The sequence below is a fragment of the Convolutriloba macropyga genome, chromosome 8 (genome assembly GCF_964194025.1).
Source record: "Convolutriloba macropyga chromosome 8, txConMacr16.3, whole genome shotgun sequence".
Taxonomy (NCBI): Eukaryota; Metazoa; Xenacoelomorpha; order Acoela; family Convolutidae; genus Convolutriloba; species Convolutriloba macropyga.
In genome coordinates this window covers 5,038,489-5,064,438 of record NC_134475.1, presented here as the reverse complement: position 1 = coordinate 5,064,438, position 25,950 = coordinate 5,038,489, and the positions used below count along the sequence as shown (strand labels likewise).

The window sequence follows — 25,950 nt, the reverse complement described above, 5'->3', positions numbered from 1 at the left end:
TCACACATATAACATTTCACCAACTTAAGCTGAATTTGAAAACTCCCTCAAAAAAGCGAATAGCCATATAATTACCGTTTTGTTTTTCTTATGACTATTTATTTTACTTTTACGAGCCTTGAAATCATTGATGTCAGAAATTGGTGTAATAAAAGTAAAAAAACTGTAACTTTTTGCAGAGCCGCAGTTTTGAAATATATAAATTGGGGCTATAAAATTTGTATAGCCATATCCTCTCGATAGGAGAGCCTAATAAAAACTGGCCAAGATTATTACCTCATTCCTTTTTACCACAATATCTTTCCATTTATTTCTTTGTTTGTAGATATTTTTCCATATTCTTACCTCTTGAAAAGTAGCGTATATTTAGAAACTCAAATTTCGAAGGCTTTTTATATTTATTTTACTAGAAAATGACTTGTAATTTGTAAAAATAATAAAATAATTTGAAATTGGTATGGCTATGCAGTTGGATTATTTTTTCTGGTTAAAAATAAGTTTTTGAGACCGAGCAGACATTAACTAATTTTATTTTCATATATTTTTAATGGTATCAAAGAAACGCGCAATTACGATAAAATCATCCGTTTAATTTACATTGAAATGAGATCTATCTTAGATTACAGTTATATTGAATTATTGAATTATATTGAATATAGTCAGATTAAATTTTGAAAGCGGTTTTTGTTTTTGTTCGATATTTTACAGACTTGTTTTTGTTTTCAATTCAAAGGTAGGGAAATAATTGCTTTCATATCATAATCTGGGGGTGGTTCTTAAAAATATATCCACCCATCTATTGACCAATTGTCGTTGTCAAATGAACGTCAGTACAAAACTGTTGTAATCTGTAATCTTCTGCGGAGTCGGTTAATTTTGTAGCAGAATTTATCATCTAAACTATAGATTTGAAATACAATTCGAAAGATGTAAGTTTAAGTTCAATTTCTTCTCATGTTACTATTACTATATTGTAGTTCATCTAAATTCAGTTTGCAAATTATGTTTCAAATCTTTCAACTTACAAAACATGGCTCGTATCGTATTAGTAAATAATTTAGTTTTGTCAATCATAACTTTTTAATCACTTTACAACTCAAACCACGCTCAATTAAATCATATTCAATTTAATCATTCATTTATTCATTCACAGATCTATTAATTGGTTACCAATATTACACAATTTTGTTCAATTTGCTAAAACTTTTATTTGTTAAAATTTTCGTAGTTGTGCTCGAAAAGTTTACTTCAGTAGAAAAGTCTCAATTTAGACGTTAATTACGCGTATTTTAAAAGCGCTTTGATGAACATCAATTGACTTGTTGAAAAACTAATTTTCGCAGCTGAACAAATCAATGAACACAATCGAAACGTCGGAAGACTAAATGTCGAGTATCGAAAATTTGCCTGATAAAAAGATCTCAAAATTCTGTTATGTCTATTACAACTAACTCAAACTTGTTTTGAACTTTTTTTTCCTATTTTTTAATTGAGCTCAACTTCCCTAAAAAGCAACACGAACCATAAAAAGTTATTTTGGTAACAAAAAGTCCCGTTACCGACTCTACCCGTCAAAAATGTCTGTGCCCAAATATTACAACGGGACCACGGCCCCCCAGAAATATTTCTACACCCCATTTTTCAAATCCGAGCCCGAAGGCGCAGTCGTGTTGCACCCGAACGGCAACCCCTCGGAAAACCCTGTGACGTCACCAAATTGCTCGACAGCCATCGACGGCGAGTCGGCCAAAATTTCAACCAATCACAATCGGCTCGCGACCAATTCCAGATCTCGTCGGAAATTGTTTCTGGTGCTTATTTTGACGTTTATAGTGCTTTTAATGTTAGCAGCTTTTATAGCACTGTTTACATTAAATTTTATTATTCCCAGATTTTTTACCCAAAATAAACAAAGTCATTCTTCTGTGCAATATTGGTCAAATCAGCCCGAGTTATCGGATTCAATTAGGCTACCTCATTTTGTATTCCCTTCAAACTATAACTTAAGTTTCACTTTTGACCTTCAAGGTGACCAAACTGTTATTAGAGGGTCTGCTGTCATCGATATAACCGCTGAAATTGCAACCAACTATATACTTTTACATTCTGAAGTGAAATCAATCGACTTTTCCTCCACAAAATTCGTCCTGGAAAATGGCGACATATTACCTGTTCAAGATCAAATAATTGACAAAAAGACTAATTTTTACCTAATTATATTCCAAGAAGTAATTCCGGTTTCGTCAAACAATTACTTAGAGTTGAGCTTTCTTTCGCCCATAATTCAGCACCCTGCAAATTGGGGGGTGTATTTGACGGACTATGAGATTCGAGGGGGCATCTCGACCCAATTTCAACCCGGTTGGGCCCGGATGCTGTTTCCATGTTTTGACGAACCTTTCTTCAAGTCAACATTCCGAGTTTCGGTCACTCACGACTCCGATTTTATGGCGCTTTCCAACATGCCCGAATTGCGGAGCTATTCCAGGGGTGAAATTTCCATAAATGGAACTTCTTTGGCCACGACTGAGTTCGAGCGTACCCCTTTAATGTCGACCTACCTTATAGCTCTGTATATAGTACCCAAAAATACAAGCGATCCAGAATTTTCTTTTATCTTCAACAGTAGAGTTGACACAAATCATTCCGTTTTAATACGGGGTTACTTTGATTACAGAACAAATTACATTGATAATAATTTCAAAGAGATATTCGTTATGGTTATTAACGAAACCTTGATGTGGTGTGAACAAGTGTTTGATGCGCCCTACATGTTGCCCAAATTGGATTTTGTGTGGGTGTACCATTTAGCCCTGGGTATGGAGAACTGGGGTCTCATTACGATCAAGTACGACATTAATGGTAAGTTGATGTTGTTTTGTTGTTACCTGAAACTTACATTTCAGTTGTGGCTGTGCTCAGATTCGGTTCTAATCGTGTTTCTAAACTCACCTTAACGCGCGCGCATCATGCATACACACAACTACTCATGTGTGCGTATGTGTGTGTTTGTTAAGGTGTGATAATTTGTCTCGGCCAGAAATTATCTTGGGATGATCATAGACAATGGGCAGGTTTAAATGGCCCACGATATCAAAAGCTTGTTTGATGTACCAGAAAACTGACTCCTGTCCTGTTCGACTAATGCTGATCTTTTTCTGTACTGCCAGTAATCAGCCATTTTTATAACCCAGCTGTTTTTCTAGTAAACCATAAGAGAAATTGATCATTACCGCAGAAAAACAAATTAGCTTCGTCTTTACAACATGCTGTTACTGTTGATGAAAAACTGGCTTTATGTGTGTTTGGTTTGTTATGTAAAGAATTTTTCCCGTTTAAAAAATATTGTAACCTACACCTCTCTATGATATTAATTGAAACAGTTTTCCTCTCAGTGTTTGAATTAAAGTTGACTGCGTCCTAAACGCTCACTGCTTCCCGTTCTTCTTTTTTTTCAAATTTTTTTTATATACACTTATAGGGGATTCCCGTATGAAATCAACGTGAGCTATACTCTTGCATTGAGAACATCAGCAGATATATCCTGATCAGAGGTTGTAGCATTAAGAACATCAGCAGATTTATCTTGATCAGAGATTGTTGCATTAAGAGCATCAGCAGATCTATCCTGATCAGAGGTTGTTGCGTTAAGAACATCAGCAGAATTATCCTGATCAGAGCTTGTACCATTAAGAACATCAGAAGATTTATCTTGATCAGAGATTGTTGCATTAAGAGCATCAGCAGATATATCCTGATCAGAGGTTTTTTCGCTAAGAACACCAGCAGATTAATCATGATCAGAGGTTGTTGCGTTAAGAACATCACCAGAATTATCCTGATCAGAGGTTGTTGCATTAAGAACATCAGCAGGATTATCTTGACCAGAAGTTGTTGCATTAAGAACATCAGCAGGATTATCTTGACCAGAAGTTGTTGCTTTAAGAACATCAGCGGATTTATCTTGATCAGAAGTTGTTGTATTAAGAACATCAGCAGGATTATCTTGACCAGAAGTTGTTGCTTTAAGAACATCAGTGGATTTATCCTAATTAGAAGTTGTTGCATTAAGAACATCAGCAGATTTATCTTGATCAGAGGTTGTTACATTGAAAACATCAGCAGGATTTATTCTGATCAGAGGTTGTTCATTTTGTGCTTTTCAAACAGTAGCTCATAAAGGACAAATAGACTGACTTAGGTAATGGAGTTTTTTTTACAGAAAAAGCTAATATTTGCAATCATCTTCAGGCGCAGATAAACATGTCAATCTTCATGAATTCGGATCAATTAATCAAATTTTGAAGAAATCTTATGATTTTTAAAAATTCTCATAGCTCCTAAGTGTTAACATTGAGGCACTTTAGAGCACTGTAACAAATTTCCGAATTTTGTTTGCAAGGATTTCATTATGGTAACTATTAATTCTAAATCAAACTAAAAGTCAAAAACATTGCGGTAAATAGAAATTTCTCCGCCGAATGATCAGCATGATCAACTTGGGGAACTGCACTCTGTACGTTTTTTTTGAAAAATGTAACAAACAAATCTGCTTTCTGTTACTAAGAACAATTTAGACTAACTTTTTATGCCAAAAACCAAGATTCAAATCTCAATTTCAAAATGATGCGCAACCTTTTCACCACTAATAGTTTCAATCCTTGTTATTTAACCATAAATATTTTTCTCCATTTCATTTGACAAAAATTTCATTTCTTAAAAAAGTTGGTAACTTTAGCATTCTCAATTTTGGATGCAAGAGCTTTTGGAAACGAGTCTTCAGATTAAAACGCAAAATTAGTGATACAGTGGGCCTAGCTAAAAGGTTTTGGATTGAACAATTTCGGTGATAAATAACACAGTGGCCCAAAGTAATGTTAAAAAATTTTCTGATTTCCTTAACAAATAATGGATTCTGCTCAAGACGATATATCCCTTAGGCACATATCCCCCTTTACATTTACAAAACCATAATATTTCAAAATTGGCAGGCATTCTACTATATGTTTTTCACGTCAAATAATTAACAGTTGGAAACTTGGAATTTGGAGATTCCATTTAAACTTCAATTAACCAAATTTGTTTATTTCTGGTTTTTTAAGCAACTGCTGAAATTTATTAATCTCATAAAACAGGTTAGTCAAACTATTTCGCTTCATCTACAGGCGGACTCCAGAAGCTGGAAGAATCTTTTTCAAAATGAAAACGTTTTTTCGTACTGTTATTTTAAACAGAAGATATCAACGAATTTACTACTTTTAAAAAGTAAAGATAAGTAGCAAAAATAAGGTTCTATGACTTGTAGTTATTCCGAGTTCCAAATCCAAATAAAATAACCAAAGAGATGCGCCACTGAACTAATTTTTGGGTTCTGAGGTGGAGTTTGTCGTTTTTCAATACAAAAATTAATCAAGTCCGTATCAATCCGTTGATGCTATGAGACAGAATTTTTCTCCAGATTTCCACAATCTGTCTTTATTATTTACCAATCCAGGGAAGTCCATGAACTAAATTTACTAAATTTTTTTCTATGACCACTGATAATTGCGTGAGCAGAAAACGAGGCCCTTCATAAGGTTAACTAAGCACTGTACAAATTTTAATACACCAAAGTTTGAATTATTAGATCTGAATTTTGTGTTTATGAAGTTCTATTTCCTCAATTTAATTTATACCAAAACGAAGAAATTGTTCTCCAGAAAATGTTCTCAAGCAGTAAGTATTTCTAGTTCTGTAAATGGTCTTTGAATCTTCGCCGACTCTATTGATTGATTATAACGACTTAAGAAATCGGGACTAAATGCTACCACTGAGAATAACGGCAAATACATTTTAGCGATTGATTTTTGAAAGTTATTAGATGTGATTTTTTGTTCATATATTTTATCTATGGTCCAGAAATTACTGTAGTTTATATTTGGTATGTAGTATTACGAGAGCCGTTACAAATGAAAGGATAATTAATCCCGCATTAGAGCGAACGTATTTAGGCGCTAATTAACCATTCTTTCGCCGCGCGCTAAACGAACTAACGCTTGTTAAGACTACCAGTACACAAGTATTTAAACAACTCAGTTCGACTTATTTAAATAACACAACTTTAGGCCTGGATCTCCTCGCTTATATCCAGGATAGAAAATGTACGTTGTTGAACGTAGGTGGCCTGTAAAACCACAGTTTCTTTTGATTTAAATTACTTCTGCTTTTGACAGTTGCAATGCAGATCTTTCCCCCCAAGTTCAATAAAGATGAAGCAGATTGCTTCAGGGGAAAAGACAATAGAGTCTCATAAAAAGCCCCCAAGAAAACCATAATTGTTGCGGTTTTAGAAGAGGGGAAAAGCAGAAAACAGGCGCCTACGAAATCAATAATTGATGCTCTCAGCTTTTTAGATTTTTATTATTTTTTGGAGTTTCAATAATTTCTCCGTGAGATAAAAAAGAATTAATTCTCTTGCCTTCTCGGCCAATAGGAAAATTAAGAAGCACCTCACTATGAACGTGAGTTTGTGATTCGCTCCCTATCGGCCCAAACGGAGCTGAGAGGAATTAATTGTTTCTCTCAGCGAAGTGGGACGGAATAAAATTAGAGAGACAAATAACAGAGCCAACGACCAGCAGCAGACAACTGCTTCATTTTTCTTGCAAAATAAATTCCTAAATTTAGGAAGATTTTACTAAAGATTTCCAACTTAGTAAATTTTCCAACAGAACATACTTGTGAGAAATCGACTGGAAGAAGTTTCAACGACGCACTCATTTAACAACAACACAATCAAGTAACAGCTCAACCCGGTTTAATCCTACTCAGTGTAAGCTTGTTCATTTAAACTATCTATTTAATTAATTGAACTTTTCAGCCCCCCAACTATTTTAAATTGAGACTTATAGCACAGACAGGTCTTAGGCATATATCTTTGCCTTCGATTTGTTATATCTTTAGTCAAGTTTGACTGGCATACATAAAGAGATCCCGTTTTGTGTGATCTGTAGCAGCCCAGCCAAATTTGATAACTGGTGCGCCCAGAGGAAAGAATCACGCCTGAATTTTTGTTTTTCTATCCGATCGGATTAAAATAGTAAAATAACCACTACCACAGAAGTGAAAGCACACTAATAGACAAACAAATAGAGTAATTTATATCAAATTTACGGCCGAAATACAGTAAATTTACATTAAAATAGTAACAGGCAACTGATTCTTTGCTCTTGTAAAATTGTTCCGACCCGGGTGGGGGTAATCTATGTCCAATTTTTAGTTTATTTATATAACAATTGAAGTACTTCCACATTTTATAGTCAAAATTTAACCAAAAATCATCCCCCCCAAAACCTATTTAGCCTAATTTTCACCCAATTTTCATCAAATTTATGTTTAAATTTTAGTATTTACAACTTAAATAACCGAAATTCAACCAGATTTTATCCCCCCAAAACATATTTAATTTGATTTTAACCCAATTTTCACCAAATTTATGGTTGAATTTTAGTATTTTCACTCTAAATAATTGAAAGTTATAAAAAATTCATCCCCCCATAACCTGTTTAGTCTACTTCTAACCCGATTTTGACCAAATTTATGGGTAAATTTTAGTATTTTCACACTAAATAATCGAAATTTATACAGAATTTATTCCCCCAAACCTTGTTTAGACTATTTCTGACCCGATTTGGAACAAATTTATGGTTACAGTTTAGCATATGCACTCCAATTAACCAAAAATTATCCAAATTTCACCGCCTCAACACCTAATTAAACTAAATTTTAGCCGATTTTCACCAAATTCACAGCAGAATTTTAGCATTTTCACATTAAATAGCCGATTTTTAACCAGAAATTATCCCCCCAAATCATATTTAGAGTAACATCTGTCTAATTTTTACTGAATTTTTGACCAAAATATAGCATTTTCAAACAATTTAACGTAAATTTAACCAGAATTCATCCCCCCAATACGTGTTTAGTGTAATTTATATCTAATTTTCTACACATTTAAGCACACGTTGTTGCATTTTCACATTAACTAACCCAATTTTGGTTAAATTTAAGCCTTCCTTAATTGAATATTCACTCTGTTTTATCAATTCCTTGACCCGGGTGGGGTAATTTTAATCAAATTTTAACCAAATAAACATCATTTTGACCTAAATTCTCAAATATTAACCAGATTTTAATAAAATTAACGTCACTTTTATCATAATTTAACGGATACTAATCACATTTAAGCCTTAAAAACATCATTCTTATCCAATTTTAACCAATATTACTCAAGAAAATAGCAATATTAACGTCATTTTTACACAAAATTGGTAAACATTAACCAAGTTTTGACCACATAAATCTCAATAAGGCTCAAATTTAACAAAGAATAACGGGTTTTAAACTAAATTTTATCCCCCCAACATAGATTTTTAGCCTGAAAATAACATAAATTGATGAGAATTTCCCCATTTTAACCGGTTTCACAAGTACAATTTCACCAATAGAGGTTTTAAACAGTGTATGGACCAAACTGGAATAGTTATTGTAGAACATCTTAATCTAACAGCAATAGAAAACACTAGAAGGGGTAAAATAACACGGTTTATTACTGACGGAATTACTTTCTTAGCTATTTTCTACGTGTTTGAACATAATTCTCCCGCTGATTTTTGTATAACTTATGCATCTGAGAACCCAAATTTTCAGAATTTACTAACTTTGTTAAAAACTAAAAACAGTGTGATCGAGATTCCCGCAGAAAATTTAGCCAATAATTAATTAAAAGAGCGTTAACTAGCCTTTTTAACCCAATTTGTACACAAATTTATCATAGAAAAGTTGTTGTCTCATGTTAAAATACGGTCATTAACAGTCTCAAGCACTTTAGAAACAATATTTAAACACAATAATAGCTACAAAAATACTACTACTGATGTACTAAACATCCCGTACTAAACGTTTTTATACTGTCTTCTGTGTGTTTCATACAAAAATACAATAATGAAACAACAAAAACAATTGTTCTATGTTATTTATATGTCATATATTAAAGTAAACGTTCAAGATTTAAATATAAGTATTAAAGTACATAACGAAATAGGCAAAGTTTCATATTATTTAACTGATCAGAACAGAAACTTTTTATGCATTTACCATCACTCTTCTAGCGAAACAGAGACAGAAATCTACATAACTTACAAGTGGACCAACCCAAACTTTAATGAACTTTTATGTGCTCTAAGAAATCAGAACAGTGTGATAGAATTAGCATAAACGTTATCATCTTGTGTGTGGATGAGCCACCAAAATAAAATTCCCCCGTTTGGTTTACAAATCTTAAAAATCATTAAACCCAAATACATCAACGTTTCTCCTGACGATCCAAGTTTACCAGATAGAGTTAAATTACTTATAAAAACAGAATTTGTCACACAAATTAGATTTTCAAAAATAAACAAATTTCACCAATACTCTGTTGAATTTAAACACTCTGAAAGCACTTATCCTTGATTATTAATTTTTACCGTTGAGCAAACCGATATTTACTCTTGGGTTGAAGTTTTTAGCACTGATAACGGCAAGAAATTTGAATTTAAAATACAATCATTAAACGGTCCTAAACAAATAAAATTCATAACACAAAACAAACAGTTCAACTTTCTACCTTAGTATTAGTGTTTTATTACTTAATTGTTATAACAAAAATATTTTCTACACTAATTACCCAAACTAATAGTACTTTCGTATAAAATATTCTTTTCATATACTAAAACAAAAAATGGCAGCGAACGTTGTTGCGTACCCCGACATAGCGTTAGAGAAATTTACAGGTTTAGACCCATCTGAAGATGCCCAGGAATTCTTTAGTTTAATACAAAGAAAAATCCAATTCTCACTAGGAACAAGAGATCCTGCGGATGCTGATTTGCAAGCAGCATACGACGCTAGACAAAAAGCATTGTTTGGTTCGGTTTTGCGTGGGCCCGCAGCCCAATGGTTTGAAACCTTAGCACCAGATTTAGCATGGAACGAAGTTAGAAATCAGTTCATTGACCGTTTTACTGATGCAAAAGACAAGTATAGGAAAAGAATTGAAGTCGAGAGTATTAAAAGGCAACTAGATGAGTTGATAAAAAGAATACACACCGAGTAACAAAAGCAGTTGAAAAAGGATGGCCAGATCCAGATTTTAACAACGACCAGCGTAACGCTAAGTGTATGGAGTACTTTGTAAGAGGATTAACGCCACCTGCACTCAAGCAAAAGGCACATCAGCGGTTAATAGAAAACCCAGCTACAACTTGGCAACAATTACAGGATCATGTAGCAACTAAAGACTTAAGTTTTTCTGTTAGCAGTGAATTCACGGGTACTGCCTCAAGTAGTATCGACAATAAAATAGAAATAGAAGGGTTAAAAAACCAACTCACAGAAATTGCGAATTTAATGAAAGATCATAAAATAAACGCCACATACAACAACGACAATCCCAGATTCAAACAAAACCAGACTAGATTCTGCAAGTTTTGCAAACGTTCAGGTCACACAATAGCTTTCTGCTTTAAGTACAAGGACTTTAAAAACGAAAACCGAAACCCACCTCAACAACGAGAAAAGTTCACAGATAATTATAAACGTAGTAGGAGCCATTCACCAGGTCAACAAAATTACAAATCAAACAATTATGACAATCGGAATTCTAGGGACAGACAAAGAAATAGTTATAACCAAAATCAATCCAATTATCAAAACAACTCTAGATCAGACTACCGACATCGATCACCGTACCCATCAAACTCTTCAAACAATTACCGATCATCTTCTTACGATAACCGATCACAGGAACGAGACAATAACCATCGAAACAACTCTTACAGAGATAACAATAGGCAAAATAGCAGGGATAGACAAAGCAACGGTCCTCCAAGATCAGATAATCGATATCGTGATAGGAGTAGAGACCATGACCGGGATAGGACACCTACTAGACAAAACAATAATACTCATTCAAGAGATAACAGTGAAGGGCGAAGCCCTCGAGTTCACTTTACCAGTGAAACTTCCAGAGACTATTACAATAATGAGAATCATAACGACGAGTATTTAAACTAGACAGGTCTCCGTTCATAAACACTACTGATAACAAAGCAAGTTACTCACATATCTATATTAATTTATACCAACCCGTCGGAGACAAAAATAAAAATAACGGCTTAGAAACACAGTTTTTATTGGACACAGGAGCATCAAGCTCTATAATTAATTACCACACTTATCTTGAACTATGTAAATTACAACACATTGAGATGAAAGCTTCAAAAAATCATACTTTAGCGGTTAATGGTGAGAAACTAAAACTTCTAGGTCAAATTACTTTCAAAACTTCTTTCGACATTGAAGGAAAGTATCAAGTGGAAGTTACCACATGGGTTTCAGCAAAAGATGGTTGCAAGCCGAATTTGTTGGGAATGGATTTCCTTGAATCTACAGTAAAATCTATTGACCTAACCACTCCAAAAATTGATTTAAAAACTTACCCTGAAGTAGCCGTCACATTATCTAGATACCAAACGAAAAACTATCCATACATTAGCTCTTACAAAATTGTAACTCTTGACCAGCAACTAACATTAGCACCAAAATCAACTCGAGTAATATCAATTAGACCTCCGAATGAATTCTTCAGAAAGGGAACCTCCTTCGTAATTGGAAGAGAACTGCAAGCTCAAGGAATTTATAATTACAACGTTCAGTGTTTTAGAAAAGAAAAGGAATTACCAATAATGCTAAACAATCCTCAAAACAACAAGGTTGTCATCCAAAAGGGTCCTATTGGGCACACTTTAGAAGACATTGAAATTAGATAAGACCCAGAATTTTCTGTAGTTGACAACGTTGCATTCATAAACCACCTAATGAATAGTGACACTAATTGGGATCAAATATTCCATGTTAGTGAAAAACAAGGTCCAAAAATTTCAAAAATTCAAAATTTCTTTGCAGGCAAAACTCCTGAAAAACAAAAGAAAACAGAAAAGCGAAAAAGGCAACAAGATTTTACCAACAACTACGAATTAGAAACAGACTTTAGCGACGACCTCAAGGATCTTAAGCCACAATTAGAAACAACTGATGAGAACATCAGACCCGTTGAACTTCCCAAAGAAAAACTTAACAGATTTGACAAAACCGATCAAGCGTTTCTCAAAAAATTTGATTTCAGTCAAGCTGATATCAATGACGAAAACTTAGACAAGTTACTGAGGACTTTAACTAAAAATAAAGACGTTTACTCTCAACACAAATACGATGTTGGAAAGATAAAACAAAAGTTTCATGTTAAACTTTTACCTAATTCAACTTTGACAAAACAAAGACCATCCAAAGTACCATTACATTATCAGGAAAAACTAGAAAACCTTTTGGAACAACTGTGTAAAACAGGTATAATCCGGGAAATGGGTAATGATAAAGAAATGGGATCAGAATTTATTAATCCAATCATAATCCTACCCACGGGGAACACAGTAAAACTGGTTATAGATGCCCGATATCTGAATTCAATAACAGACCATAGTCGATATTCATGGCCACTCGAACCAATCGGAAGTCTATTAACTAGATTAAAAGGTAATTTCTTCACAACCAGTGATCTTTGTTCAGCCTATAACCAAGTCCCTCTAACTGAGGAAACCAAACAGCTGGTAACTTTTGTAATTGGTCCAAAGCAATACACATTTGAACGCGGATTTTACGGCCTATGCGGTCTACCTAATTTCTTCAGTCGTATAATGACTATCCATTTTGCACCATTAATTATAAAAAAACAAGCTATAACCTACATTGATGACACCATCATGCAAGCGCAAGATGAAACCCAAATGTTTGAAATAATTGACAAGTACCATGAACTTTTAAGGAAATCAGGATTGAAAGCTCAACCTGAAAAGACTAAATTTTTCCTTAGGAAAGTACAGTTCTTGGGACACGTAGTAGGTAAAGATGGGATACAACCAGTCAAGAAGCGAGTAGCAGATTTAAAAGCACTTAAGTCGCCTGAAAACAAACGTGATGTCATGCGAGTTCTAGGTTGCTTAGGATTCTACAGCATGTACATCAAAAATTTGCATGTTGACTGCAAACCATTCTATGACTTAACCCGCACAGAAACTAAATTTGTTTGGACAACGGAACACGAAAAATTGTTTAACGACATTAAAAACAGAATTAGCGAAGATACTATCTTAGCAATACCGGATACTAAATACCGTTTCCACGTGCATGTAGACGCTTCTTCTATAGGAGTAGGCTGAATTCTCGTTCAAGAATTTCCAGAAGGGAAACGAATAGTGTCTTTTAATTCTAGAATTTGCACTAAAGAGGAACAAAAAATGAGTACCACAGCACGCGAACTTTGCGGTGTAATATCGGCATTACAAACCTATGAGCATTACCTAATTGGTTCTCCCCATCCTGTATACGTGTACACAGACCATAAGCCTTTAATGTACCTATGGGGTAGAAGAGGAAAACTCTCTCACAGGTTTTTTAGATACCAGTTAGTAATTTCTCAATTCCAGAACTTAAAAATTATTTGGACTGAAGGAAAAAACTTAGCTTTTCCCGACATCCTAAGTCGCAATGTAAAACTTAAAGATCTGGACAAGTATCAACTTAAACACAAAAAGATAGCAAAAGACATTAGTTTTTACGACGAGCATGGTAACGAGGAAAAATACTTCATTTTGAGTGACAATGAAAAAGGACCAGCAGATGATTTTTTCCCAATCCTTAAACAAAGTATAAAGGGTATCGACAAATTCATTTTCAAAAACGACAAAATGATAAAGCAAACGTTCGACAATAATCAAAACAGACTTTGCTCAATAAACAATATTTCGGAAGATTTCTCGTATGGTTCATCAATTAACCACTATAGGCGTCACCGCAAACATGAAATAACCCCTGTATCAGAACAGGAGGAAGACGAAACGTCTGATCATTATACAGAAATTGATTCCTACTCTGATGAAAGAATAACCGAACAAAATTTTGACCCAATTTCGGAATTTGAATTGTTCAATGAGAACCAGTCACCAGAATTAGATTTTGACAAACTCTACATTGATCAAACTAATACCACAGACTCGGAGTACAGATTCCCTCTAGAAAACGATAAAGTTTTTCTCGTGAAAAATAGCACTTGTATAGATAAAACTGAATTAGCAAAAAAATTTCCCAAAAATACAAAAATACAAGATGCAAGAGAACTCATCGATAAACTGACAATCTTCTCTAAAGAAGTTGATTTAAATACATCGGTAATTTGTCAAGAACAATTAAAAGATCCAGTGATACAACAAATTCGCCAATTAAGGACGAACAATAACAAAGATGAAAAGAAAATTGAATTCCGACAATCTAAAGCCATAATGTCGTACATTAATAACTTTGAAAAACTGAGTTTTGTAGGTAACATCTTATGTGTTCAACAACAAACAGACGAACCAGATATTGAATACTTAAAAATTTGTGTACCATTGTCATTGTTCTTTAAAGTTTTTCAGTTAGCTCATTGTGAACTGTGAGGTCATGTAGGTTTAGATAAAACACTTGCTAATGTAAAACGATTTTTTATTGGCCCGGAATGTATAAATGGATTGAAAACCTAATTGCTGATTGCCTTGAATGCCAAAAAAATAAACAAAAACGGAGAGATATCCACGAAGCACCTCTCGAAAAGTGGACTGATACAGTCCCATTCCCCTTTCATACGGTCCATATTGATCACAAAGGACCTTTAAATCCTCCATCGAACGGTAAACACCATTGTTTAGTTATTGTCGATTCTTTTTCGCGTTTCATTCTAGTATACCCTGTACGTTCCACAGACGCAGTAGACACCCTAAAAGCTTTAGAAAAGTTCATCTTGTCCTTTGGAATACCCCAAAAACTTGTTTATGATAAGGGTTCGGCATTCATGAACCAAGATTTTGCGAGTTACATTCATGAATTAGGTATAACACCCGCACCTCGAACTGCTTATGCGCCTTGGACTAATGGTAAAGTCGCGATCCAAAACAAACATTTAGGAGCACATTTCCGAATTTTTCTAGAACAAGCTCGAGGTAAATGGGATGAACTGGCACCAAAATTTGCTTTTTCTCATAACACGGTTCCAAATGCTAGTACTGGAATCTCGCCTTATGAAATTGTGTTCGGACAGAAACCACAGATACCTCTGTCACTTAAGTTAAGACTCCTACGAAATTCACAACTCACATGCTCTTCCGAGTTTTGCAAAGACCTGCCTCTTCACAGGCATACCTTGCAAACTTCAAAAAACACCGAAATTGACAAACTTCTAAAACCGACTATTAACAATTCGTTGCTTATGCGAGAAAACCAATTCAAACAAATATACAATAACGCTTATAAAAGGAGCTTAGAAAACAATAACCGCGCACATAAACATAGAAACAAACACAAATTAGGCAAGCCACTTGAGGTTGGACAAAAAGTTCTAATGGAAAACCATCAAACTGAGTTAGGAAAGTCAAAAAACTACATCAGGACCTTATATTGTAGAAAAAAGACTAACCAATGTTAACTATGAATTAACTTTAGATAGCAACCCGGCCACCAGGAAGGTCGCTCATAGAAATCACCTAGTCGAGTACTACCCAGCTACTGAAACTATACCAGAGTTAACCCTAGAGTATGGTATAGATAAAAATAATTGTGACACATTTTATAATAATCTAATGACAAGTCAGATGAATAAACTCAATAGTCCCTTGACTAAATTCTCCTTCCAAAGCCCCACTAACACCGAATATTTTCCCGTGGATAATTTCATACGAAGAGACTCCCCTGTGCAGAACTTCGACCCTGACCGAACACCTACCAATTTCGATTCTGGATTCAACGAAGCAAGTTCAGGTGGTCGTGACAATCCACCTCCAGTCCAAACACACCTGCCTAGCGGTAGTCGAACAAGAAGTTCAACTCCTTGCCCACAGCACAATTCTAGAATACCTCTAGACCCTAATTTAAGTCCTCTCCGCCCTAATACATCGGAACAAGGACCTTCTAATTTACAAACTTTAGGAAATAATAATAATAGGCGAACTTCTAGTCGCTCGGCCAAGCCGCCATCACGCTATCAAGCCGGATTTACTTAACTTTGTTTTAGGTAGCAATAAATCCAGTCAACATTCACTGGCAGTGCCTATTACTACAACTCATAGCCTTAATTCCCGACTTGAAGCGCTAAAAAAACAGGATGAAAAGATATCCTTGTTTTGAAAAACTTTTCTATAGTTATTAACGCTACTGAGGATATTAATGACGTATCTAACAAACTTAGGGTCATTCATTATGACTGTTCTAAAATGAAAGAAAATAAAATGTATGCTTTAACACAAGTCTCTCCTTGCAAAATTACACCCGAAAACATTTAGATGGTTGATACACATGTAACACTTTATCAACGGTCTTATCGGACTTTTGTTAAAGCCCTTATGTGCAAAGTCACTGCAATGCTCATTCGTTATAATTGTGGTATGTTTTCCCATTCATCAATTGTACACAACGCTCCAATAATAACATACGATATTATTGTTTCACCCGAACAATGCCTAAATGCTAATAAAACTGGAAAAATTACTGTTACCGAATTTGACGATGATGACATGGAAATTGACATAAAACATGGAATAAAAACTGTCTCCTAAAGAAACCAGGGAGTTGATCTTGAAGGTGAATCATCAACATCTTGTGATAATCGTGGTCAAATTAAACACTTCTCTTTTGAAACCCTGATGCAAGAAACTGTACTCGATATTGATCTTAATGACAGAACTGTCTATAACAGTCAAGGACTAAAACTTCCTTGTGCCCTCTCAGAAGGAGGTTGTCATTCGACATCACTCGACCCCTTTGCATACAATTGGGAGGCACCGGAAAATTGTATAGTTACTAAAAGATTTTCACAAAACTCAAAAATGCTAAAACATGAAAACGAACTTGGTAACGTACAGTATTTCATAGTGAGTGATGAAAAATCGGAGACGCCCTATGAAGGACCAGTAACGTATTCTCCTGCTGAAATGGACATAAAAATTAGAGTAATTGATGAAAAAGAAAAGGTGTGTGGAAAACCAGAATTTATTTACAGAACAAATTTAGATTCCTTATATGTTTCTTATAAAGGCGGATTTAATATGAAGACTGGCAAACCTTATAAAACAAAAACTCAACAATTTTTTCATAAACTTCGTGTTGAACCTGACAATAGCCTAAGTGTAAATGGGTTTAACAGGAAGCCTTCAGATGAACAGATCCGAACATCCGACAATGGTTTTGTTGCATGGGAACACTTAGACAAAGACAAGTTAGACTATGATCTTAACCTTGCGGTAAAAATGGATTCTGTCATATATCATAATTACATGCAAATAGAACAAGCATGGAAAGGTTTGGTCATAGAACAATGCAAACTTGACCGAACTCAAAAACAAATGATACTAATGCAGGCTATCCAAAACAATCGTTTAGCTGGATATATGTTAACCGGCAACCGCTCGATGTTCTTAGACACAGATGGTAGCATAGGTTGGCTGTACCACTGTCCAAAACGAAACTCACCACTTCAGGTTCTTGAACAGTGTTATGATAGGATTCCTATTCATTATGATGGTAGGACAATGTTCGTCGACGCAATTACTCGAAAAACCTACCCTTTTGCAAACGAAGTAGATTGTGTTGGAGGCTACAAAAATGCCTACCAATTAGATATTGATAATGAAAATTCATGATACCATTTGATGCCAGCACCTGTTCCTTTACAACCGCCAAAAATATTCTCTTCAAGAGTTATTAGTTCTATTCCAAAATTTACCGGTTACGAATCGCAACGTGCCGGAATTTACACACCAAATCAACTTAAATCGTTTTGGGACAATATCTTGCATTCGGAAGCTTCAAAATCTGTTTTGACAAAAATTTCAAGAGAAGTTCTAGAAGGAAGAAGCATATACTATTCTCAAAAAGATATCTATGCGTCGGCAATGGGAATTAACGGGCAAATTTATCTAGATTCTCTTCTTTCACCTACATTTTTTACAGACCAGTTCAAAGGCACTTTTGGCATCATCACTTTTTATCTGGAAAAAATTGGAGTTTATTTTGCTTGTTTCTTGTGCATAAAATTCTTAACTGATGTAATCGTAACAATCATAAGAGCGTTCGAAATCCACAAAATATCCAACAAAACAATGGGTTTTTGGAAAATTCTATTAGGAGCAACATATAATCTTTGTATCTTATCGTTCTTTACACCGGTATTCTCTAACGAAACCAAACTGTCGGCCCACAGAACAATAATCATTTTTTACCGCTTAGTATTTATCAACCTTACAGCACAATAGAAAAAACTTACAAATGCGTTGAGGATCAACCAAGAGAAAATAAAATTGACGAGCATTGTCATACAGAAAATAATAAAGTAGAATACCCAAATCTGGCGTCACATCAACCACAACCACAAAATGATGCAACCATTCGAAGTGTGGTGGCACCTCCTTAAAGCTAAATAAAAAAAATCATCTTTTTCATAAAAAAATAATTTGTCTAAAAAAAAAATATTTGTGTTAGACTCTATAAGTTAAATAATATCTTGTTTAGATACACCTCAAGGATGCTATGCTATGCAGCCCAAATTCATAAAACAGCCTAACGCTTTTTTCATTCGATTTGGACAATACACCGGACAAATATTATCATCAAGTATTTCCGATTTAAAAACTACTGTAACTATTAGAGTTGCATCTTTCTACTTCAGTGACATTATAGACTTGGACGTACCGCATTCAAATTTTCAATACTTCTCATTGTTAAGAGCCCTGATTGATGACACAATTACTTTTGTAAACATTGGAGTCGAATACAAAATTGTTTCAAAGCGTCTGAAGAAAAATATTATTAGACTTTGACTTTTCCTGTAAGAGACATGTGTGGATTCCTTTCTTGCTTTTTTTTTCTTATAATCCATTTTCAACTATGTAATCGCAACTATGTCTATCTAACTATTGCCTGCACTCTTCCCCTACTCCGATTTTGCTTCAGTGAATCCGATTGATATATTATCTATAAATATCAATCGTTCTCAATAATCCTCTTTTCAGAAATAATTGACACACCCTTTTTATCCTTTTTTTTACATTTACATACTTTTATACATAGTTTTGAAATGAAGAACAATAAGTTAATTAACAACTAAAACGCTTCCATTAATGTACTTTTTGTTTCAAGATAGACTCGTTACAATTTATCAAATAAAGAAGAATTTGAAGAAAATCACGGAGACATTTTCCCTCAAATCGTTATAAATTTTGAGTTTTGGGACACTTGGGAAAACGATAGTGTGATTTTAACCCCTCATTCATTGTAATGGAATTTTTCGTGTATTTTGCACAATTTGATCCTAATAGTTTGCCAAATGAACTAGATCAGCAACATGATTCATTTAACTAATAGAAACTTACAAATCAGAATCGGAAACCAAAATTTTGAGCTATTAGCCGTATACTATGTTTCCGCTATAAGTATAATGACTTTCGCAAAAAAACCCATGACAAATATTTATAGACTTTTAACTATTTTCATTACTCATCCTCAGTTCGCCGAATTCACCATTTTTCTAGCATTCAAAGAGAACTCGGTATTTCAAGTACAACATCCAATCTACATTGCTTAGGTATCATTCTAAACTATGATATTTGCATTTAACAATAAATTTGTAGAGTTACAAAAAATTCAACGATCTTTTGATGCATACCCAACTCCTGTACCTACTATGCTAGTAACGCTCAAAGAAATCCAAAGTGAAAAAATTTGTTTAATAAGTATTAATCCTCTCTCAGTTCATTGGAAATTCTTCCTATTTATTCTAGAAAATCCAAACTGTGTACCTCACAATATTTATTTTGATTGCCAAAAATAGTTCTTGCCAAAATGATTCAATCCTTAAAGAGTTGGAAACTATTAACAATTAAAAGCAGCAATGATATTCTCATACCAAAACTGCCTTATACAAATACAATTTTTTGAAAAATCATTTGTCACGACAAAAAGCAACAGAGTAATCCCACAACTAATACTCCATTTTGAATATTTAAACACTTGGACTGATGGAACCATTACCTTAACACCATCTTCCCCCTTTTGGACATTCTTCATAAATATATCCCAAGCTTTAAATGGTTCCAAAATCCCTTTTAATTTAGATCTCCTATAATGCTGTTTCACTTTGGTGAGCGACTAGTCAAAGTAGAATCCCTCGAGAGATCATTCATTGAAACTCCCACTGCAGAAATAAAGCCCTGTATAATCATACATTATACTGACTACGAACGTGGATGTGAGGGTTCTACTCGAGTCACCATGGGAATGATGCACTGGGAACTCTTTCTCGCACTCATCGATATCGAAGAGCAGTTCCCAGTCAACTTGGGCGCTCTTCAGTAAAGTAATTTGTTTTACATAACTTGCTCTCCACAAAAATTTTTTTTTTCTCCTTTCCTCTTCTTCATTTTTTTTTCTATCCTTTTTTTCTGATCAATTTGTTCTTTTCCCCTCATTTCTTTCCAAATTGTTAAAACTAGAATGATTTTGTTTATTGGTAAGTAAAAAATTAAAATTGTTAAAGTAGAAAGATGGTTCAATATTTGTTTCACACAGTATAAAGCATGTATCAAGATAACTTATATGTTTTTAAGCACCGGTACCATTAATCATTATTACATTTATCCAAACGAGAAACACTGGAATTTCTTTTTTGCTATTGCAGATTTAAATGTAACTATCCCCAACGAACTTGAACACCATGGATTAGAACTCGTAAACCCGGATCTTTCTGATTTGTCCTTATAATGGGAAACATTCTGAAAATATCGTCTCAGCAACCTCAAATTGATACAACCCCTAAAGTTGAATGCCCTGTTTGTTATCTCCCTTGCCGTCAATTCAAAAAATTGCACAAAAACCCAAATGGTCAGCCCCCCCATTTTGCTTGCATTCCTTGTAGATATGAATTATTTAAATATTGGAACCAACCTAAATGCCCCATTTGCGTAACTCCCATTTTTTCAATCAGTCATTGCCATTATTTCCAGTGTGATTCTTGTCAAGAAGTCAAAAAGTTATCCACCTGCCACAGTCACTTCAGAGATTTTCACCCAGAACAATCAATTTGTTTGCAGTGTATGACCATCACAACTACTAAATGCCCCTTATGCAAACAAACAATTGACCCAAACAACCCGTGGTAAAATCCTTGATTCAAAACTACCTTCACAAATTATCCAAAATGTCTATCCCCAAAGTACTTGATTTTTTATTAACGGCCCTCATGATTTTTGCAGCAGCCTTCTCCTTCGTTTTAACCGTTTTCCTCGTTGTTGTAAGTATTCCTTTCAATTTTTTGATGTTAATAGTTATATTAGTAATAGACCAAACAATAAAATCCCAAAATAATCAACAACCAAATCCTCCAACCATACCAGTCCCATAATCCCCTCCAATAACAATCTTCCAAAAATGAATACAATTGACAAAGAAACCAATACTATAGAATCCAAACCGGTCTCATTAATTTGTTTATGCTGCAGACGCGAAACAATTGTTTTCAAGAAATTACACGAAAACCCCCCTAACGAACTACCCCACGTAATGTGTCTGCTCTGTTACCAATATGTTATAAAAGATATGGGCTATGATTTTTGTCCAAAATGTTCTAAATTTAATGTCATCTTTTCAATCTTTAACTGGTTTCAATGTGATATTTGCAAACAAACAAGATTTCAATATTCTGTTGCAAAAACGTTTCATCACAGTGATCACAAGCCCGTCAACTTTTGTAAATTTTGCGTAGAAGACTATAAATTATGCCCTCGTTGCGAAAAAATAATTACATAATGCGTCCAAGAACTTCCAAAATTTTAATTCTTTTCCTGCTTTCATTTTTGATCCACTCGATATCCCTAATTCAATTCAGTTTTTACCAGGAGCAAATCACCTCCTTCACCCTAGTTCTACACTACTCATTGAATTGACAAAATGCATCCCGTAACTTTGTTTATTCTTCTTTTTGTCCTCTTATGCGCATTGGCAATATCCCTTTTTATTAATCACTACCTCCTTTCCATTTTCTCCAGATACGGAAAATGACCAATCTAGACCTATCCACAAAACTATTTATCTTAATCCTAATTACCTTGCTTGCAATATCGTTCCTTATTAACCTCATCCTACTGCAGTTTCTCGGAGGTTTTCCTGTTTTTGTCTAAGGAAAATAAGAGAACAGTCACTCCATGGGTCTCTCACAATCCCTATTCGACAGTTTCCGTTGGCTCTATCCCCATAAGGACATTATCTGCCCCATATGTTCACGAAAAACCGTTATTGTAGAAAAACTACACAAGCAATTCCCCAAAGAAAATCCTCATTATTTATGTATTCCTTGCAGAAAGGCACTTTTTAAAAGATACACAAACCCTAAATGTCCCATCTGTCTTCGACCATGTCTTCCCGTCCTGATCACATCCTACTTCCGATGCAATTTATGCAAAAAAATGAAAACAGAATTAGGAGTAACAAAACACCCACATTTTCCCCAACATGACGAACACCGATTCTGTCGAGTGTGCATAAATAAGCAGAAAAAATGTCCCATTTGCAAAAATTTTTTAGACGACGTTGTCTAATAAACCAAAAACAACTCAAGTACAAACGATCTTTTTTTCTCTCTTTTAACTTTTCCTCGGGAAGGGGTTACCTCAGCTTTCTCCTGCCTGCCCCCTGGCTTTTGAACCTAAATAATTCAGAACACTAACACGATAACTGAAAATTCCAAAAATGACCCGGAAAATTTCTTTCTTTCAACTCAGCAAGGTTGTCTCCCCAGCTGCACGGGTCGTTGCAGCCGTGTTAGTGTGACGCACGCCCCAAGACTCACACCTCCGGGCAGCGGAGAAAGACGTACTTGTGCCAGGGCTGCCCGCCTGGCATAAGTATAAAAATTTTTTTATTATTGCCCCCCCTCCTTTATTAAAGTTAACTTTGCATTTAGCAAAACAAAAACTTTTATACCAAACTTTAATAACAAATGCAATTAGCATTATAATTTTTAAGTAAAGCAGATAGCAACAAAACCTTACAAAAAACATTTTTACAATAGAATACATTTTATATTAGCAATACAATTGCAAACTTGAAAAGAAGCCATAATGTGTGATATTGATGACACAGGCTAACCAAAATCAAAATATTTTAGATCACCCACAAGGAAACACTCACAATGACTACCAGACCCACACTCGCAAGCGTAGTAATCCCCAATCAACATCAACAAGTAACAACACAACAAGAACAAACACAAACCCATTCTTCCCAGCCTCCTGATTTCTCAAAGCCTCCATTTACTACAACCATTGCACCTCCATCAACTTCGAGTCAATATGATCCGCAAAACAATTGGATAGTCGATCGAAAGAGACCAGCACCAGGAAATCAACAAAGCAGTCACGCAGAGAAGATAAGAAAAATGGCAAATATAGATGACCTCATTAGTGACAAAGAGCGAAAGGACATCCCCTATTGCTTGAAAATTCAGAAAATTAGAGAAAACGTTGTAAATCCCATGAACCCCAGATTTGTGACGAACTTGAGGTACACTTTGAAAATGCAAGCCAATAAGTTCAGAATCTCTGACAAAGTTAAGGTTCAGAACATTTCAACCGGCGAAGAATTTCTTGCGAAAACTGAAAACCTGCCTATTTTGAAAGAGTTCTCATTACCAGAAACAACAAACGTCTGGAGAATAAAAGACAGAGATACCCAAAAGAACACTTACCTCGCCAGAAACAATCAGCTGGACTCGTATGTCAACTTCCCCTATTCCCACTTGACTGCCTTTCCGACACCTGCGGATGCCATCGAAGAAGTCACTGAAGCTTCACTTATTTCGGAAAATTCCAAGTTCCGACAGGAATTATTTGTGAAAGAAACCGAACTGCAGGAGCTACAGATTAGATTTGAAAGATTACAAATGCAGTGCAGTGAAAAGGAGAAAATAACAAGCGATGACTATTGGCGGAGGCAGTACATCGTCTCCCAGCAAGTCAAAAAAACTAACAAAACTAAACATAAAAAATTAACAAAGTGTATGCAAGAAAGCATTTAGAAATCACTACAGCCAATCAGAATTTAGGAGTGGAGAACAAAAAACTGGTTGAAAAAGTACAGCAACTCAACTCTGAATTGACGAAACTCAAGAAGAAGAACCGAAAACAAAAAAGGATAATCAAGGAACTATCAAATACAGAAAAGCATGAAGATGGAGATAAAGTAGTGGAAGTTGTTGATATCATGGACGACGGAAACAGTCCAGTACCAAGCCCAGTCATTTTGCCCCCAGATTTTTTTGAATAATAAAGCACAACATTATCGCCCTTTGCGATTAATTTTATAGCATACCATTGTCGCCCTTTGCGATTAATTTCATAACTGTCTGAACTTGTAGTAACTCATTTATATGTCTCAAGCGCAATAAAATTATATACGATGCAATATATTTCTTTTTTTTTAATCATTTTCTTTTCTATCTTAAAAATCGGGGTGAGCTGTAGTATTACGAGAGCCGTTACAAATGAACGGATAATTAATCCCGCATTAGAGCGAACGTATTTAGGCGCTAATTAACCATTCTTTCGCCGCGCGCTAAACGAACTAACGCTTGTTAAGACTACCAGTACACAAGTATTTAAACAACTCAGTTCGACTTATTTAAATAACACAACTTTAGGCCTGGATCTCCTCGCTTATATCCAGGATAGAAAATGTACGTTGTTGAACGTAGGCGGCCTGTAAAACCATAGTTTCTTTTGATTTAAATTACTTCTGCTTTTGACAGTTGCAATGCAGATCTTTCCCCCCAAGTTCAATAAAGATGAAGCAGATTGCTTCAGGGGAAAAGACAATAGAGTCTCATAAAAAGCCCCCAAGAAAACCATAATTGTTGCGGTTTTAGAAGAGGGGAAAAGCAGAAAACAGGCGCCTACGAAATCAATAATTGATGCTCTCAGCTTTTTAGATTTTTATTATTTTTTGGAGTTTCAATAATTTCTCCGTGAGATAAAAAAGAGTTAATTCTTTGCCTTCTCGGCCAATAGGAAAATTAAGAAGCACCTCACTATGAACGTGAGTTTGTGATTCGCTCCCTATCGGCCCAAACGGAGCTGAGAGGAATTAATTGTTTCTCTCAGCGAAGTGGGACGCAATAAAATTAGAGAGACAAATAACAGAGCCAACGACCAGCAGCAGACAACTGCTTCATTTTTCTTGCAAAATAAATTCCAAAATTTAAACAGAGAGATTTTATTAAAAATTTCCAACTTAGTAAATTTTCTAACAGAACATACTTGTGAGAAATCGACTGGAAGAAGTTTCAACGACGCACTCACTTAACAACAACACAATCAAGTAACAGCTCAACCCGGTTTAATCCTACTCAGTGTAAGCTTGTTCATTTAAACTATCTATTTAATTAATTGAACTTTTCAGCTACCCAACTATTTTAAACTGAGACTTATAGCACAGACAGGTCTTAGGCATATATCTTTGCCTTCGATTTGTTATATCTTTTGTCAAGTTTGACTGGCATACATAAAGAGATCCCGTATTGTGTGATCTGTAGCAGCCCAGCCAAATTTGATAATACATACCCAATGTCATAATAACCAAAAGGTCTGGAGATTGTCTGATGTGTAATTCTTCTGTCTTGGACAGTTTAAAATGGAAATAGACTTGTGAGCTCAAGACTCTGATTAATTTCTCTCAAATAACGTTTGTAGCAATTATTTTAGTGCTGTGCTTTCTTATGCAATTTTTCGCTTGAACAATTTTTTG

At 34.8% G+C, this 25,950-nt stretch overlaps 1 protein-coding gene across 1 annotated transcript in view; it reads left to right on the top strand.

Moving 5' to 3' along the window:
- Positions 1-373: 373 nt before the first annotated feature.
- Positions 374-25,950, top strand: part of LOC142344330 (uncharacterized) — a 46,570-nt gene continuing 20,993 nt past the window's right edge. The window contains exons 1-2 of the mRNA XM_075395918.1: positions 374-2,862; positions 23,526-24,163. Coding sequence (XP_075252033.1) covers positions 1,578-2,862; positions 23,526-24,163 — 1,923 coding nt within the window. The 5' untranslated portion in view covers positions 374-1,577. The remainder of the gene's footprint in view (positions 2,863-23,525; positions 24,164-25,950) is intronic.